At 47.7% G+C, this 16,717-nt stretch overlaps 4 protein-coding genes across 4 annotated transcripts; 1 reads left to right on the top strand and 3 right to left on the bottom strand.

The window, feature by feature from the left end:
- Nucleotides 1–2,289: 2,289 nt before the first annotated feature.
- DEU56DRAFT_111148 (cytochrome P450) lies at nucleotides 2,290–4,633 on the bottom strand. The gene is made up of 12 exons (XM_041344602.1): nucleotides 4,600–4,633; nucleotides 4,204–4,546; nucleotides 3,826–4,150; nucleotides 3,630–3,778; nucleotides 3,464–3,579; nucleotides 3,289–3,411; nucleotides 3,042–3,231; nucleotides 2,904–2,985; nucleotides 2,727–2,852; nucleotides 2,667–2,677; nucleotides 2,466–2,601; nucleotides 2,290–2,416 (listed from the first exon to the last, which is right to left on the bottom strand). The coding sequence occupies exons 2-12, from the start codon at nucleotides 4,403–4,405 to the stop codon at nucleotides 2,335–2,337; spliced, it is 1,542 nt and encodes a 513-aa protein (XP_041212090.1). The 5' UTR covers nucleotides 4,406–4,546; nucleotides 4,600–4,633; the 3' UTR covers nucleotides 2,290–2,334.
- Nucleotides 4,634–5,214: 581 nt separating this feature from the next.
- Nucleotides 5,215–7,482, bottom strand: DEU56DRAFT_928284 (cytochrome P450; the record flags this gene model as incomplete). The annotated part of the gene is made up of 12 exons (XM_041358633.1): nucleotides 5,215–5,289; nucleotides 5,418–5,487; nucleotides 5,544–5,673; nucleotides 5,741–5,751; nucleotides 5,801–5,917; nucleotides 5,971–6,052; nucleotides 6,109–6,267; nucleotides 6,339–6,477; nucleotides 6,530–6,645; nucleotides 6,705–6,853; nucleotides 6,904–7,228; nucleotides 7,281–7,482. The coding sequence occupies 12 exons, from the start codon at nucleotides 7,480–7,482 to the stop codon at nucleotides 5,215–5,217; spliced, it is 1,575 nt and encodes a 524-aa protein (XP_041212089.1).
- A 1,042-nt stretch (nucleotides 7,483–8,524) lies between these two features.
- DEU56DRAFT_928282 (cytochrome P450) lies at nucleotides 8,525–11,055 on the bottom strand (the record flags this gene model as incomplete). Its single annotated transcript, XM_041358632.1, has 11 exons — nucleotides 8,525–9,067; nucleotides 9,121–9,250; nucleotides 9,318–9,328; nucleotides 9,378–9,503; nucleotides 9,557–9,638; nucleotides 9,695–9,884; nucleotides 9,945–10,067; nucleotides 10,120–10,235; nucleotides 10,286–10,434; nucleotides 10,481–10,805; nucleotides 10,857–11,055. 11 exons carry the CDS (start codon nucleotides 11,053–11,055, stop codon nucleotides 8,986–8,988), a joined length of 1,533 nt encoding a protein of 510 aa, XP_041212088.1. The 3' UTR covers nucleotides 8,525–8,985.
- A 2,911-nt stretch (nucleotides 11,056–13,966) lies between these two features.
- DEU56DRAFT_730313 (uncharacterized protein) lies at nucleotides 13,967–14,194 on the top strand (the record flags this gene model as incomplete). The annotated part of the gene is made up of 1 exon (XM_041348158.1): nucleotides 13,967–14,194. One exon carries the CDS (start codon nucleotides 13,967–13,969, stop codon nucleotides 14,192–14,194), a length of 228 nt encoding a protein of 75 aa, XP_041212087.1.
- Nucleotides 14,195–16,717: the final 2,523 nt, after the last annotated feature.

The raw sequence follows: 16,717 nt of genomic DNA, 5'->3' as shown, positions 1-16,717 counted from the left end.
GTGGCAGAGAGAAGTTATGAGCTGTGTCTGCGATCCACCAGCGTGACGCAAACCGGCCTTATTGAAGGCTTTGAGCGCTTCAGGCCTTCAGCACCACACCATGTTTGTGTTCGGCATTCGCCGAATGCACTCCGGCAAGTCGCCCAAGTAACGTGGCATACTGCGGTGCAGGCTGGAGACTCGAGAGAGAAACAAATTATTCCTTCTTATGTCGAGAAATTTACGCCTCGCCTCGAAAATATGGTCATGGCAAGGGGCCGCCGAGCCTGCGGCTCGGCGGGAGCTTTCCAGGGGTCGAGATTTGGGGGGTCAAAAAACCATACCAGGGGTACTAACCTTCGGACAGACTCTCGGTAGGTTTTAACGATGCGATTAAACTCGCGGTGCCTTCATTTTCAGTCACTGACAGCATTCATACAGAGAAAGGCCGGAATCCTGGTCACTCCCTGATCATCCACGTCTCGTTCTTCCCAAAGAACAGCTTGAACCAGGTGCGTCGCAACATTTCTACGATATTTATTATGATGCCCTTTAGATTCGGTTCCATGGTACGTAGTTGCACTATATTTCTATCAATAACTGTATTTAATTTTACAGATCATCGATGATACAGAAGATCTCGAAGCAAACCTTGTCATGGAACTCGGCCAGGGCTAGATGAGAGAAGCTTCTCGCTGAAAAATCGCTTGCTGACTGTGTGGTCCGCGTCGACCGCGAGCTCGAACTCATGGCGAGTTTATCGAAGTTCAAGTCAAGTCTTTTCGAGCAGAAACTCGACCGCACGGATGTTGGATTAGGATACATGTGGTTCGCTTTGAAAACGCATGGTCTTTCTCACCGCTCACACCATCTCCACGGTAAGCCTGGGATTACATTGAGATTCACGGTGTTATACTAACAAGCCTGTGACAGGTTCTCTCGTCGAGTTGGGGGATAGCCATGGCATCACTGTTCAGCTAGATTGATGCGCTCGAGACACTACGTTAATTGAATTGTCGCAGAATTTCTGTAGTACCTTGTCAAAATTTAGCAATAGTGTTTTGTAGTACCGCTTATTAAATCCAAGTGTTTGACTACAGTACTGTCCGCACTGTGAGCTATTGTGCAAAACAATTGTCTGTGGGGAAATTTGACTAGCTAAGAATTTAAATTACTACAGACTTCGAGCAACTGGCTAGTTCTGTTTGTGATTGGAAGGTTGTGCGAAGTATGTGTCTGTGCATGTATGTCCATTGTGGTGTCTGTCCGCACTGTGAGCTACTGTGCGAAAAAGTCTAAAATAGCATTGTCTGTGGGGAAATTTTTAGTTTGCTGATGCCCTCCCATGATCTATACTATGGCGCTGGATTCGTTCAACTATTCCCCACACAAAATATGCACATATACACAAAGGATTCACACATACAGAGTCGCGTACCGTTGCCGAGATGTATCAGGATGCTTTGGGATTAGCGTGACTTCCCGTTTTGGTAGCACCGCACGACGACAAAATGCTCGAGCTTGCTGTTGAGGACAGCGAGCTCAAAGAGTTGCCCAATCCTTTACCCTTTTCACTAGTTCTTTTCAGGGAAAATAACAATAAGCTGTAGCTAGTTAACTATGCTATTTTGACCATAAATCTTCCATACTTACAATATTCACCCATTCCTGTCATGTATTTATACTGGGCGCTCTGAGGGGCTTATTATGGGCTCAATTAATGATGTATTTATTGTATAAATATATTAGAACTTCTACAAAGCCAGAAGTATTCAATTAGAGTCCAGAAAATACCAGAAAAGCGGTCAGGGTGGGGGGAGGAGGGGAAGGTGGGGAAGGAGGGTTGTGTTGTCCAAGAGTAAGCATAGTTAAGCTACAGGTAATTTTTTCCCTGAAAAGAACTAGTGAAAAGGGTAAAGGATTGGGCAACTCTTTGAGCTCGCTGTCCTCAACAGCAAGCTCGAGCATTTTGTCGTCGTGCGGTGCTACCAAAACGGGAAGTCACGCTAATCCCAAAGCATCCTGATACATCTCGGCAACGGTACGCGACTCTGTATGTGTGAATCCTTTGTGTATATGTGCATATTTTGTGTGGGGAATAGTTGAACAGATCCAGCGCCATACTATACTGCCTCAAACCTACGTACAGGGCGCGAGCCAGCGGTTCCTAACACCGAGTCATGTCATTCACGATACTATACAGATCAACCACAAGAACAACCGTAGCATAATGCGTGTACTGTCTACATCGGGCGTACCCCCATGAAGATAACAAATGGGACGTAAAATAAAAATAAAATTGAAGTAGTCACCGCCCAGGGTGAGGAATTTTCCTGCGTGTCCATCTTTGAGCGCTTAGTAGTTAGCATCTTGCTCAATGAGCGCAATGGCTTTCGCAGAGCGAGCCTTAATGGAGCACTTGAAGGGCTTGGGGTGACTAGGAGTGTGTCTATAGTACCGCGGACGTAATCAGATACGCGACATACCTGATCGTGCCAGCATGACATAACTGGTCAACTTTGGGGGTGATCTCAACACCGTCCTCGACGACTTTGGATATATCAAACACAGCCAGTGACCTCACGGCAAATAACCAAACGGAGGCTTCAGCGTGGAGGAGACCTGTAAATGAAAATAAAGCAATGTCAGAATATATATATATCGGCATTTCTATGAGTTGGGCACACCTGGACAAATACTACGGAGCAGAAAATTAGTTTTGCTCTCAAAATAAATTTGATGCTTACCGCCTTCCAAAACCAAAGCAGATCGTGCGAGGTTCTGTCTCAGGCTCCTTTCCGTCACTGGCCAAAAACCGTTCAGGGTTGAATTCCGAGGGGTTAGCATATGTCTCCGGGTCATTGAGCATGGACCTGTCGATATGACCTGTGAAAACATCGAATACGGCAAAAGGGGGTACCAACCAAATGTTTGCTATTATAAAAGAGTCTTTTGGAATGTAGTACCCATTATGAATATCGTCCTCAGTGACACGATGAGGGAAACCTGTCATTGAGATATCGCTCGGCAACAAAAGAACACGATAAACGAGATACACGTACCCATAGGAGCGACAACATTCCAGCGTAGTACTTCTTTGGCAAGCGCCTCGGTATAGGGGAGGGAGTTGAAGTCGGCGAAGGAGGGAAGGCGATCAGGACCAACAATAGCATCTATTTCAGCCTGAGCTTTCTTCTGCACATCAGGGAAAAGGGTCATAGCTAGAAAGAGCGAGTAGATTGCAGAGACAGACTGGGAAATTAGGTATTAGTCTCATTGAAATATTATTTTGAATATGTAGGGACCGACCGTGTCGGCACCACCGCCGTATAAGGATACAGCGGACCATCTCACAATATCATTTTCCTCTGCAGTCAGAGTATGGTCTTCCAACAGATCTGAGATGAAAGACTTCGGAGCAATGCCAGCAGCCTGTATCATTCAAACGTCAACGCACGATCGCAAAACTACGAATCTCGGTTACCATCTGATCCTTGACGAACTGGTAGGGTGCAGAAACCATTTCTTCGACAGTCTCGTGCCATTCACGCGCTTGGCGCTTGAAGCCAGCACCAGGGAACCACTCGGGGACCTTGGCCACTACACATCATAAGGCCATTAGAATCAAACGTCTGAATGCTATAGCATACAGAATGGCATAAAATCAACCATGAAGGCACCAGGATGAGTGGCACGGGAGAATTGGTCGAGGGCGCGTCCTGCAAGGTCGACGAAGGGATCGCCGTTCTCTTTCACTTCATAACCGTAAGAGATGCGCAGAATGATAGCGCCAGCGGTGCTATGAAAATTCAAGATCATGTCGATACAAGGATAAATAACGCTTACTGTCGAACATGTTCCTGTAGTTGGTCGGGTGTCTCAAACACACGCTTAAGGAATCGGCGAGTTTCAATATCCTCTATCGGGTTGTATACCTCCAATGCCGCACGACTGCCAATGATGCGATGGAGGTTCTTGCGGTGCTGGCGAAAACGGTCGCCGTAAGAGATAAGAGGCAAAGAGTGCTTCCAGCCAACAAGTTCGCCAGCCATAGGAAGAACAGGACGGCCAGAGTACACAGTGCTCTTCTTTTCCAACATGTCCATCGCAGTCTTGACAGAGTTCACCACCATGATATGCTGACCCAGAACCTCGACATGTGAGATATCACCTGTAGACAAGACTTTGAAATACATGATTTTTGGCAAAACACGAGACGCTCACCATATTTCTTGCCCCACTCTGTGAAGATGAGCCAGGGTTTGATTTGAGGCATGTCTAGGACATTCCCAATGAGAGGCAACCCTGCAGGACCAGGGGGATATGGTGCAGGGTTTTTCTTGCTGAATACCCGCATTAGCAGATATACTCCAACACCAGCAAGACATAGTAGGTTCAGCCAAGCGACGTTGGTAAGCGTTAACATGGACTACAAGCAGAGATGAGCACTCAAGAACGAGGTCGCGTGTTGCCTCTTATATGGTCATTACACGATATAACATGCCAGGATAGGGCTCAGGTATTACCCTAGGTATATCACATTACAACGTTGACAGGCTCGTTTTATCTGAAGTGCTAGAATCAGAGAGATAATCGGTCTCAGTAAAAACTTTAACCTACAAGTGAGCGTGAGAGATCATGAGTAGTCGTGAATCTCCACCCCAAGAAGGTGGACCGTTCGTTGGCGGCGTGTCACTGGCAGGACTCGGCGCTCAGCGCCGCTGCTGTTGAGAAAAAATACATCCTTTGGGCGTGCGACCGTGACCATTCTATCCATTGAACGCATCACTGCACATAAGTAAATTGTTGGTCGAAATCTTCTGCTCACGGCGCTCAACAGTGAACATTATCCTCTATGAGTCTATGACTCACCTAACAAGTCTTATTAGAAGCTCCATCGTTATGATTTTCCTTCAGAAAACATCATTTTACCTTGTGCACTCACTGACATCCACCCTTCAAAGCTTCATGCACGGATTCCCCCGGATATAATGTTGCAATTGACTCCCAACTTTTTGGCAGGGTTTTTATAAAACCGGCGGTCAACACTTCAGCGCTAACGGATGAAAACTCCGAGGATGCCGCGCAAGCCGGACGTGCCGCCATGTGCCGAACTCAGACAAGCAGAATGACGACTCGGAGCACATTCAAGTTCACCTTTAATATTTAACGGTACTGGTCTTTGCCGTCAGATTCTCAAAGGATGCATGCCTTACGACACGCGACTACGGGAGACTACGGATTAGCGGCAACTCGAAGTGTAACCAAATGTCCACCATACAACTTGAATTCCCCATAGTTGATCCCGTACTGTGATTGGCAAAGTGCAAACTTCTAAAAGTACAAAACTTGTGACAGATCTAGATGAGTCGTGTGTGAAAATGGCCACCCTCAGCAATATTCACCTTGTCTTCCCGTGTCGTATTTCAGTAGCTAACATCCTGTTCAATGAGCCCGATGGCTTTTGCAGAGCGAGGCTCAATAGAACACTTGAAGGCTGTGGGATGGCTGCGAGAGTGTTTATCCAGACCAGCACCAAAGACGCCATAAGATACGCGACATACCTGATCGTGCCTGTTGAGCGGTCAATCTCGGGGGTGATCTCGACACCGTTCTCGACGGCCTTGGAAATATTGAACACAGCCAGTGACCTCGCCGTGGACATCCAGACGGAGGCTTCAGCAAGTAGGAGACCTGTAGATAAAAAGAAAGAAACGTTAGAATACTTCCGTTCACCGGCGCTTCTGTGAGTTGGGCACACCTGGACAGATACTGTGGAGCAGAAAATTAGCATTGCTCTCAAAACAAACTCCATGCTTACCGTCTTCCAAAGCCGAAGCAGACCGTGCGGGGCTCGGGCTCGGGCCTCTTTCCCAAAAACCGTTCAGGGTTGAATTCTGAGGGATTAGCGTATGTCTCCGGGTTATTGAGCATGAACCTGGCATTATATTCTGTTAAAATATCGAATACGGAAGAAAAGGGGGTACCAACCAAATATTAGGTATTACCAAGGAACCTTTTGGAATGTAGTACCCGTCATGGATGTCGTCCTCAGTGACACGGTGGGGAAAACCTGACATTGAGATACCACTCGTCAACAAAAGAATGTGATAGACGAGATATGCATACCGATAGGGGAGACAACATTCCAGCGCAACACTTCTTTGGCAACCGCCTCGGTATAGGGGAGGGAGGCGCGGTCGGCTAAGGTGGGAAGTCGATCAGGACCGATAACAGCGTCTATTTCAGCCTGTGCCTTCTTTTGTATATCAGGGAATAATGTCATAGCTAGAAAGAGCGAGTAAATTGCAGAAACAGACTGAGAAATCAGATGTTAGTCTCATGAAGATTTGAAATACGTAGGAAAGGGCCAACCGTGTCGGCACCACCGCTGTATAGAGATCCAGCACACCATTTCGCAACGTGATCTTCTTCCTCAGTCAGAGTTTTGCCTTCCAACAGAGCTGAGGTGAAAGACTTCGGGGCAATGCCAGCAGCCTGTAAAATTCAAACTTCAATGCATGATCGCAAAACTGCGAATGTTAGTCACCATCTGATCCTTGACGAACTGGTAAGGTGCAGCGACCATTTCTTCGACAATCATGTTCCATTCACGCGCTAGGCGCTTGAAGCCGGCACCAGGGAACCACTCGGGGACCTTGGCCACTGAAGTGGTAATGTCATTACAGCCAAATATCTGAACGCTATATAATAAATAGTCTTACGGGATGGCATGATGTCAACCATGAAGGCACCATGAGCAGTGGCCCGTGAGGCTCGGTCGAGAGCACGGTCCGCAGTGTCGATGAAGGGATCATTGTTCTCTTTCACTTCGTAACCATGAGAGATGCGCAGAATGATAGCGCCAACGAGGCTATTATAAAAATTTAAGATCATATCAACGCAAGGATGAATAATACGTACAGTCGAACATGTGCCTGCAGTTGGTTGGGTCTTTCAAGCACCCGCTTCAGGAACCGGTGGCTTTCAACCTCCTCGATCTGGTTATATGCCTCTACTGCGGCACGGGTGCCAATGATGTGATGGATGGTCTTGCGGTACTGGCGAAACCGGTCACCGTAGGTGAGAAAACCCAAAGTGTACTTCAAGCCAACAAGTTCGCCACCCATAGGAAATACAGGACGGTCAGAGTACATATTACTCTTCTTGTCCAGCATGTTCAACGCAGTCTTGACAGAGTTCACCACTATGATATGTTGACCTAGAACCTCCATATGCGAGATATCACCTACAAACGAGACTTTGAAATGCACGATGTTGGGGAAATTGGAGGTTCTCACCATACTTCTTGCCCCACTGAGTGAATGTGAGCCAGGGCTTGATGTGGGGCATGTCTAGGACGTTCCCGATGAGAGGCCACCCCTGAGGACCAGGGGGATATGGTGCAGGATTCTTCTTCTTGAATACCCGCGTTAACAGATACACTCCGACACCAGCAAGACATAGTAGGTTCGGCCAAGTGATACCGATAAGTGTCACCATGGTCTACTAGTAGATGAGTGACCAAAGAACGAGGTCGTGTAGTGAGCTGTCAGATAAGACAATCCTCTTCTTATATGGTCGCTCACTACACGATATAACACGCGCAGGGTAGGATGAGCCTTATACTGCGCCTATCATATTAGAATTTCGTGCAGGCTTCATTACTTTATCCGCGAATTGCTGTATTCAATCAGAGAGAATATTGATTTCGATTAAAACCTACATGTGATTGAGTGCAGAAGAACATGTGTAGTCATGATCACCATCCCAAGAAGTGGGCCAACTTGGACGTTTTTGATCGACGCGGTGACCATGAAATAGAAATTTCCAATGCGCGCATTCAAGTATCTTCAAGCAAATGCCCAGACATCTGTTTGCGAACCCACAGCAATATCGGCGTGGACTCCGTGATAGTATGTTATCGCAGGCCGTATCTGATGAGGGAAGACATAATAGAATGAGGTAAGCATCGATAACAACACAAAGCCTACTACAACCACGAAGTGGGCTGTGCCACATCATCAAGACCACTTGGAGTTCCACGTTCGGTTGAACTTGTTTGCGACACCTGAGAATTAGATTTCTATAGAACGTGTGTTCATATTAAATCTCACTGGAAAGTTTCACCGTTTCCAGGCCCATCTACAGATACAGCAGACCCGATAGGAAAACGCGGCCAAAACGACTTTGGAGGAGATGTAAGGATATGATTGGAAGATGAAGCAAAGTTTTGATAAGAGTCCAGGAGCATCAGACCAATGCTTCTCGTGCTACGCTCTCCAACAAGCGACAACGGAAACAAAAAATCGATGACACTGGAAGGTTCTGATGTTCGCGAGGCTTGTGACTCCAAAGTAAAATCTGGAGGATGAGCTTCACTATGCTGTGAGATAGTATGCTCAGCATAAGAAGCCTGTTGCGAGCTGTTGCCAAGTGAAAGGAGTCGAGGGTGTTCGTTCGAAGGGGAAATGATTGATCAAAAAGATACGAGAGAAGACGTTAGACTTGAATATATGAGACTTTTGCGAGGGACGTCGGTGGTTCTCAGGCTAGACTGGGTTGAAAACGCACTGAAATCGACAATGTCAACGTACAGACTGTTACGTACAGAGGTCTTTTTGTATCGTAGTTTGGAGTGGCTCGAGTGGCTCACCTATTCTGGGTAGGAGGAAGAAAGGAACGATAAGGGACAAATGTATGGTTGTAAATGACGCGTCTGCGTGCAACGAGTTCGCGAGACTTGAGTCATGAGTGAAAGTGCGAAATTGTGAAAAGGTAGGAAAGAAGAAACGTCAACTGCCAAAATCTAAGTACACGAGGGCGGATGCGAAGACTAAAACTCTTCGCATCGATAGGTACTAAGAACGTTCGCGCTTCGATCTGAAGTATCGGTCGGCGCGTAAAGGATATGATATCCTTACAGGTGGCATAGACTACGATAGTCAGTGTGAAAATAGCCACCCACAACAAGTACCTTCCTATGTGTAGTTCATGATTGTGCGCTTAGTGGCTAACATCCTGCTCAATGAGTGCAACGGCTTTGGCAGAGCGAGGCTTAATAGAGCACTTGAAGGATTTGGGGTGACTGGAAGTGTGTCTAGTCAGACCAACGCCCGGACGTGATAAGACGTGACAAACCTGATCGTGCCTGACGAGGGATCAACCTCAGGGGTGATCTCAACGCCGTTCTCGACGACCTTGGAGATATCGAATACGGCCAATGACATCGCCGTGGATATCCAGACGGAGGCTTCAGCGAGGTGGAGACCTGTGCATGAGAAGCAAGCAACGTCAGAATACATCTGTTTATCGGCGCTTCTGTGAGTTGGGCACACCTGGACAGATACTGCAGGGCAGAAAGTTAGCATTACACTAAAAATCAACTCCATGCTTACCGTCTTCCAAAGCCGAAGCATATTGTGCGAGGCTCTGTCTCAGGCTTCTTTCCGTTATTAGCCAAAAACCGTTCAGGGTTGAATTGTGAGGGGTTGGCATATGTCTCCGGATTATTGAGCATGAACCTGGCATTATATTTTGTTAAGATATTGAACACGGAAGAAAAGAGGGTACCGACCAAATGTTAGGTATCACTAAGGAACCTTTTGGAATGTAGTACCCGTCATGGATGTCGTCCTCAGTAACACAGTGGGCGAAACCTGTCATTAAGATACCGCTTGGGAACTAAAGAATGCATTAAATGGGATACACGGACCGGTAGGGACAACAGCATGCCATCGTAGAGCTTCTTTGGCAAGCGCCTCAGTGTAGGGAAGAGAGTCTCGGTCGGCGAAGGAGGGAAGACGACCAGGACCGACAACAGCATCTATTTCAGCCTGAGCCTTCTTCTGCACATCAGGGAATAGCGACATAGCCAGGAAGAGCGAGTAGATTGTAGAAACAGTCTGAGGAAAGAAGTGTAGCACTCTCAGAAGATGATTTAAAATACGTAGGAAGGGACCAACCGTATCGGAAGCGCCGGCATATAGAGATCCAGCAGACCATTTCACAACGTGATCATCTTCCACAGACAGAGTACGGCCTTCCAACAGATCCGAGGTAAAAGACTTCGGGGCAATGCCAGCAGCCTATAGCATTCAAACGTCAACGCATGATCGCACAACTACAAATGTTGGTCACCATCTGATCCTTGACGAACTTGTGGGGTGCAGAAACCATCTCATCAAGGGTCTCGTGCCATTCACGGGCTAGACGCTTGAAGCCGGCACCAGGGAACCACTCGGGGACCTTGGCCACTACAGATGGTGAGACCATTGTAAGCAAATGTCTGAATGCTATAGCTTACAGAATGGCATAAAATCAACCATGAAGGCACCAGGAGCAGTAGAACGCGAGAATTGGTCCATAGCACGATCTGCAAGGTCAACAAAGGGATCATTGCTCTCTTTCACTTCATAACCATGAGAGATGCGCAGAATGATAGCCCCAGCGGTGCTATAAAAATCAAGATCGTGACAATGCAAGGACGGATGCTACGTACTCTCGAATATGTTCCTGTAATTGGTCGGGTGTCGTAAACACGCGCTTAAGGAATCGGCGAGTCTCGACCACTTCGATCTGGCTGTATATGTCCACTGCAGCGCGGCTGCCAATGACGCGGTGGAAGTTCTTGCGGTACCGGCGTAATTGGTCACCGTAAGGGAGAAGAGTCATAAAGTGCTTCCAGCCAACGAGTTCACCGCCAACAGGAAAAATAGGACGGTCAGAGTACACAGTGCTCTTCTTATCCAACATGTCCATCGCAGTCTTGACAGAGTTCACCACCATGATATGTTGACCCAGAACCTCGATATGCGAGATATCACCTGCAAACAAGACTTGAAATCCAAGATGTTGGGGAAACGGGAGGTACTCACCATACTTCTTGCCCCACATAGCGAAGGTAAGCCAGGGCTTGATGCGGGGCATGTCTAGGACGTTCCCGATGAGAGGCCACCCAGGAGGACCAGGGGGATACGGTGCAGGATTCTTCTTGTTGAACACCTGCTTTAACAGATACGCTCCGACACATGCAAGGCATAGGTCGAACCAAGTGATGTTGGTGAATGCCAACATAGTCTACTAGCAAATGACGAGCAACTCGAGAGTGGGTTTGTGTAGGGAATGATCAGATAAGAGGAGTCGTATCAACTGATCATGTTATTTATACCTGAACGTTATCTTTACCGAACTTTCAATAGTCTCCCATAGTCAGCCCTCGGCAGTGATAGAAGGAAGACAGTTGTTCCTCCCGAACTTTGCGGAGGCTTCATTATGTTGCCGGGAATGATAGAGGCCATCGATCTCCGTGAAAACCAGCAACATATCGAGCACTACAGAATTGGAAGGAGGTTAGCAGTAAATGTGATATCAGAATTGGCCATTTCACCACATGGCACGGTGACTGTAGGATGCGGGTCAACTCGCAGCCACTTCCACCTAGGGTACGGTTGAAAGTCAGTTTTTTCAACAGTTGTGAGAATATCTGCTGTCAATAACACTGATGAAAGTGGTCAACGGTCATGCATCATGTCCTGAGGCCTGATGGAAATCATGGAAAAATCCAGGGCGTGTCACAGGGAACGTTTGAATGAACTTCTAAAGCCCGCCTCCCACAACCAAGCTTATTTTTGACGCCCCATATCATTCCGTGCACCTGAATGTCTCATCCCTGTCGAGTTTCGGGGTGTGCTTGAATACTTGCGGATATTGCTACAAAATCAAGACTGCCTTGCCTGTCGGTACTGCTTTCACGTCAAATACCTCGCGTCCTTGTCATTGATGATGCATCGATGTGATGTGAGTGTTAGATAATCGTATCAAGAAGAATCATCTGCATTGGGGCAGATTAACATTGTCTTTGGGGTTGGGGACAACCCAGACTCCTACCCAGTCGGCGGGTGTGTGAGAGTCTTCATACTGTTACCTTAGAGTCTGTTCGGGATCACGATTTCGCCCAACTTCGAGAAATTCAGAAAAGAAAAAAACAACTTAAGTAAGCATGCCGGTGTGCCGTGTGCCCTGGTCACAGTGTGACATCTTCTTATCGATTCAATCATGCCCTCGACACGAAACTCATCAGCGCGATACTCTCTCCGGTTCCACCCAACTATGACTAAAGGAAAAGGTAAAAAGAAAGCAGCCACTGACAGTCAGGAAACTGCCGCACCAGCAAAAGACTGCTGCATATGGTCTCTGGATGATGAGAGGAAGCTCGTGGAATACGCTGTACAACACCATGCCAAAGGTGGCGATGGTATGAACTTCACCAAATCGTTCTGGGTTGGTGCCGCTGCCGAGATGGCAACACGCCCATGCCCCGAAGGCGCTCCCAAGACACCCGAAGCCTGCCAATCCAAATGGACTCGGGTAAGTACTATTGTTGTATTGATACATGTGCCGTTACTGATATAATTTAATGTATCTCTAGATCAAAAAGATGTATCAGGTGGTCGACAAAATCGCTAGCCATGCCTCGGGGCTATCATTCCACCCAGAATTAGGAGCCAACATCAGCGAAGAATCAGAGACTATGTGGGCGGACTTTATCAAGGTCTTTTTTCGTCTATTTCCCCTGCTCTACCTTACTAATTATTCATGCAGCATAACCCCTCAGTGAAGCCTTTAAGAAACAAAGGCTGGTCACATTACGAGGCACTGCGAGGGATCATTCCGACACACACGAGCAGCTGGGTTGGGTTTCATGCCGGCACGAGCCTCACCACAAACACGTCGACTCCTACAGCAACTGGTAGTGACATAACTCAAAATACTACCGCCGATGCCCCCGCCAATGTCATGTCGTCACTGGAGAACGCACTCCATCAGGTCGAGTTCCGCGATCTCGATCTCGATGATGATGACATGCGCACCACCCCAATACCGAACGATACCCCACCTGTCCCCGCGCCTATCCTACCTGTCCCCGCGCCTATCACACCTGTCACGCCAAGAGGCTTCAACGCTGCAATGCAGCCTTTTGTTGCCCCCTCGATTTCCACGCCTGGTTCATCAACCGCAGTGAAGCGCAAAGCCGACGGGGACGATAGTGAACGATACGTGTCCTGCCCTCCACACTCTTCAAAAGCAAAGAGTGCGTCAGGGTCGTCGAAATCACAACGTCTCACGCTGCCGCTGGCTTTGGAAGGGTTGGGGGATAAAGTGTCCGGCGAAATATCTACCGCGTCATCCACACTTCAGGACGTCATCACAGCCCACATCAAGGAGCCCGTTCCATCCCGCAAGGGGCGCGCCATGCTTCGAGTCCAAGAGGAGAAGGACTTGGATGATTATGACGCTGTTGCAATGATCAGGCTGTTTCAAGCTGACGTCACTATCGCTGACGCGTATAATAGCATTACAAGAGATGGTATTAGGAAGATATTTTTAGCACAGCACCTGCAGGAGGTAGTGATGTGCCGGGCCTGGCCTCAGGCCCTCAGGCCCTGGCCCACAGGCCCCCATAGGCCAGGCCAAGCCAGGCCTACTTGATGGGCCTCATGAGGGCTTGGGCCTGGCCTGGGTGTCTCATAGGCCATGGCCTAGGGCTCAGGCCAGGGCTTCTACATAATGAATGGATTTTTCCGGAATGTACTGTACAGTAGTTACTAAATTAAACTTTGCAACAACCGCATCCACTGGAAGTCGGCTGAACAACATACCCAGCCTGAGAATGACTCTCACAGTCATGTCTGATGATGACACAGTTGCTGCCATCACAGTATGTTCTAAACAAACAATCATACCTTCGAGCCTTGTTTGACTTGTTCATTCAGCACACACACAGGTAAGCACACAACTCATTTCACCATTAAATTCTAATGCTAGTATGCTACTACTAACTTCTTACTCTAGCGCATACAGGTACATGTGAGGACTCCATCGATAGTGACGTTGACGTCACTGGTGACGGCGATGACAAGAACGACAATGACAGCGACAGCTTCCTGCAAGACATCAATGTGCAAGATATTGCTGTTCCTGGAGGATGGTGCACCCGTCAATGAATGACGACCAATCTCGTGAAATTTCAATTACTCATGTTGACTCAATATTCTGTGCCGCTCACCTAGTACCAATGTTTGGAGACAAATTTGTCCCGGAGCATGTCAATTTTCACAATTCTTTGGACACTTATATGGGGTTTTATGTCAACAGATTTGCGGACCATCAGGGCAACTCATTTTCTTTTTGTATAGTGCTGAATTTTACTTAGTTGTTGCATTGTGGCTTGGATGAACTTTGGTTATTTTGTGCTTTGCATGACTTGAATTAAGGAATTTTTAAGGGGATCCTCGTAGCTTGAATTTCCTTGATTAACTTTGAAACATTCGAAGGACTTTGTTGTAGACAAATTGGATCAAGCTCAGTGAAGCATGATTTAAGTAAATTAGGGTTTTGCTGATGTATTCAAATAAATAAACATCATTTTTCATCATTTTCTTTGATTTTTATTGAGAGGCCCTGGCCTGGGCCAAAGCCAAGCCCAGGCCAGGCCCAACCAGAGGGCTTTGGCCTGGCCTGGGTTTTTGCCAGGCCTGAGCCCTCTGAAGCCAGGCCCAGGCCATGGCTTTCAGGCCAAGCCAGGCCCGGCACATCACTAGCAGGAGGCAAGGAGAGTGCGCGTGAACGAACAGCAACTTTTATAATACCTTTACAATACATCTGCGCGCAATACAATACTTGAAGTTGACAGCAAACATCATCATGATTGGGCAGCAAAGACAAGATACATTGTACATAGGACTAGATACCTACAGCAAAAAAATGACAATATTATTCAGTTTGCACCAGGTGGCACAGGTGCTCCTCTGCGCCGCCTTTCCGCAAGGTAGTCATCCCACATCGACTGAGAAATCTCGTCACGAACATCGTGTGCACGAATGCGTGCTGCTTCAGTGGGAGGTCCATCGGCGAGTGTGCCACTATCATAGTTACCGCTCCACTCATCCGCCTCCACGTCACGATAGTCGAGTAATTCGTCTGGGTTGTGGATGCGGATGACATTGTGTACGAGACACAATGCCGGAGGGATGCGGGCCTGTATGTCGGAATTGTACTCTGGAGGGAGCCGAAGTATACGAAAGCGGTTTTTGAGGACACCGAAGATACGCTCGACGACATTGCGGAGCTGCGCGTGGCGTAGGTTGTATAATTCCTGGGCATTGCAAGGCCTGCAAAGATTGTAAGTACTGCGCCAGGGTGATAAGTCAACTCACTGCAACATACACCTGATTTGCGCGGCCCCATTCAGCAAGGTGGTAGCGGACACCACGATAAGGCACGAACAATTCGTCGCATGCACCAAATCCAGCATCCGCCAGGTAAACCTTGCCTGGAGGGATTGTAAAATCAGTGAGACGTGCCACGTTGTAGACACGAGTGTCCGCTGCAGATCCTTGAAAGCCGCTCAACATGTACGTGAAACGCATGTCCAAGTCGCATGCAGCAAGGCAATTTTGAGTTAAATTGCCTTTGCGGTCACGAGCGGCATCGCGATCAGCAGCTGAGGGATGGCAATTGATGTGCGTGCCATCAATAGCGCCGATAATGTTTGCGAAGTACGGGTATAGTTTCGTTGTCTCAACAATTTGAGGGGGTATCGGAGTGTCTGCGTCGGGGAGCCGGACGTAAGTGGAATAGATTGGGCGGGAGGAGAATGCGATGAGAATGCGTTTGAAGTATCTGAAAGGAATAAAATTAGTATGCATAGCTAGGGGTAAGAGTGGGGGGATGCACTTCGATATAGTATCGTTTGAGCGCTGGAAACGCTCAGCAAGGTGGTGTACAGAAATGCCTGTAACGCAGGCATATAGGAAGATGGCTAGCTGCTCTTCTAGGGTGACGTGCTTTGAGTCGTTGATCCTGCCATTGCGAAGTAATTGAAGTAGGATGATGAATACGTGGCGATGCACGCCGAGCTCACATTGAATCCGCTCTGGATGGCCATTCAGCAATTCATTGACCCAGCCAACCCCCGTCAGGATTGACGTGTGATAGGGTTGTTTGTCGTAGTAGGTAGTAGTGTATGCGTTTACAGCGATCCCCGCAATGTTGATGACTTCGGAAGCCGACGAGACCACGCGCTGAAAGAACTGAATGATGGCTTGGAGAAATTTTAAGTCGGATTGTTCAGCGTCTTCTACACTCTCCTCCAAGTCCTCATTAGACTCATCTTCCTCATCTCCTTGGTCCTCCTCATCCCTCTCATGATCCCTCGAGCCTGATGTTGTTGAATCCTCGTCATTGACCTTGTCACGGTATAGCAAGAGGTTGGAAAGCATGGCCGCGGTGTGCGTATACTACACGCGCATATTGATAACAACTGATCAGCGTGACATCGGTTTCAAGCTCCGATCAGGGCGTGCTTACTTAACATTGTTTTTTTCTTTTCTGAATTTCTCGAAGTTGGGCGAAATCGTGATCCCGAACAGACTCTTAGCCACAAACCAAATATGTACAACATTATTTCAAACACCGCAACTTTGGACTCTACACACCCAGCTGACTGGCAAAACTTGTAGTGGCGCGAGGTTTGACCGTGTTTGTATCTTCCCGTTTGTGTCAGCTCAACACGCAGGCGGAAAATAAAATAAAGGCAAGCGGAAGGTTCGAACGCGGATCGTAGGGCAAAAACATAGGATAGATTACCGCTACACCATAGGTGCTTCCCTAGCCTAGGTGAAAGCAGAAATATATCCCATTGGCAGGCCTGCCACACAGATACTTGTTTTAATAA

The sequence above is a fragment of the Suillus clintonianus genome (assembly GCF_016758775.1).
Source record: "Suillus clintonianus strain FC179 chromosome Unknown DEU56scaffold_13, whole genome shotgun sequence".
Lineage (NCBI taxonomy): Eukaryota > Fungi > Basidiomycota > Agaricomycetes > Boletales > Suillaceae > Suillus > Suillus clintonianus.
Note: the sequence above shows the minus strand (reverse complement) of the source record. Positions and strands in the feature narration are given on the sequence as shown.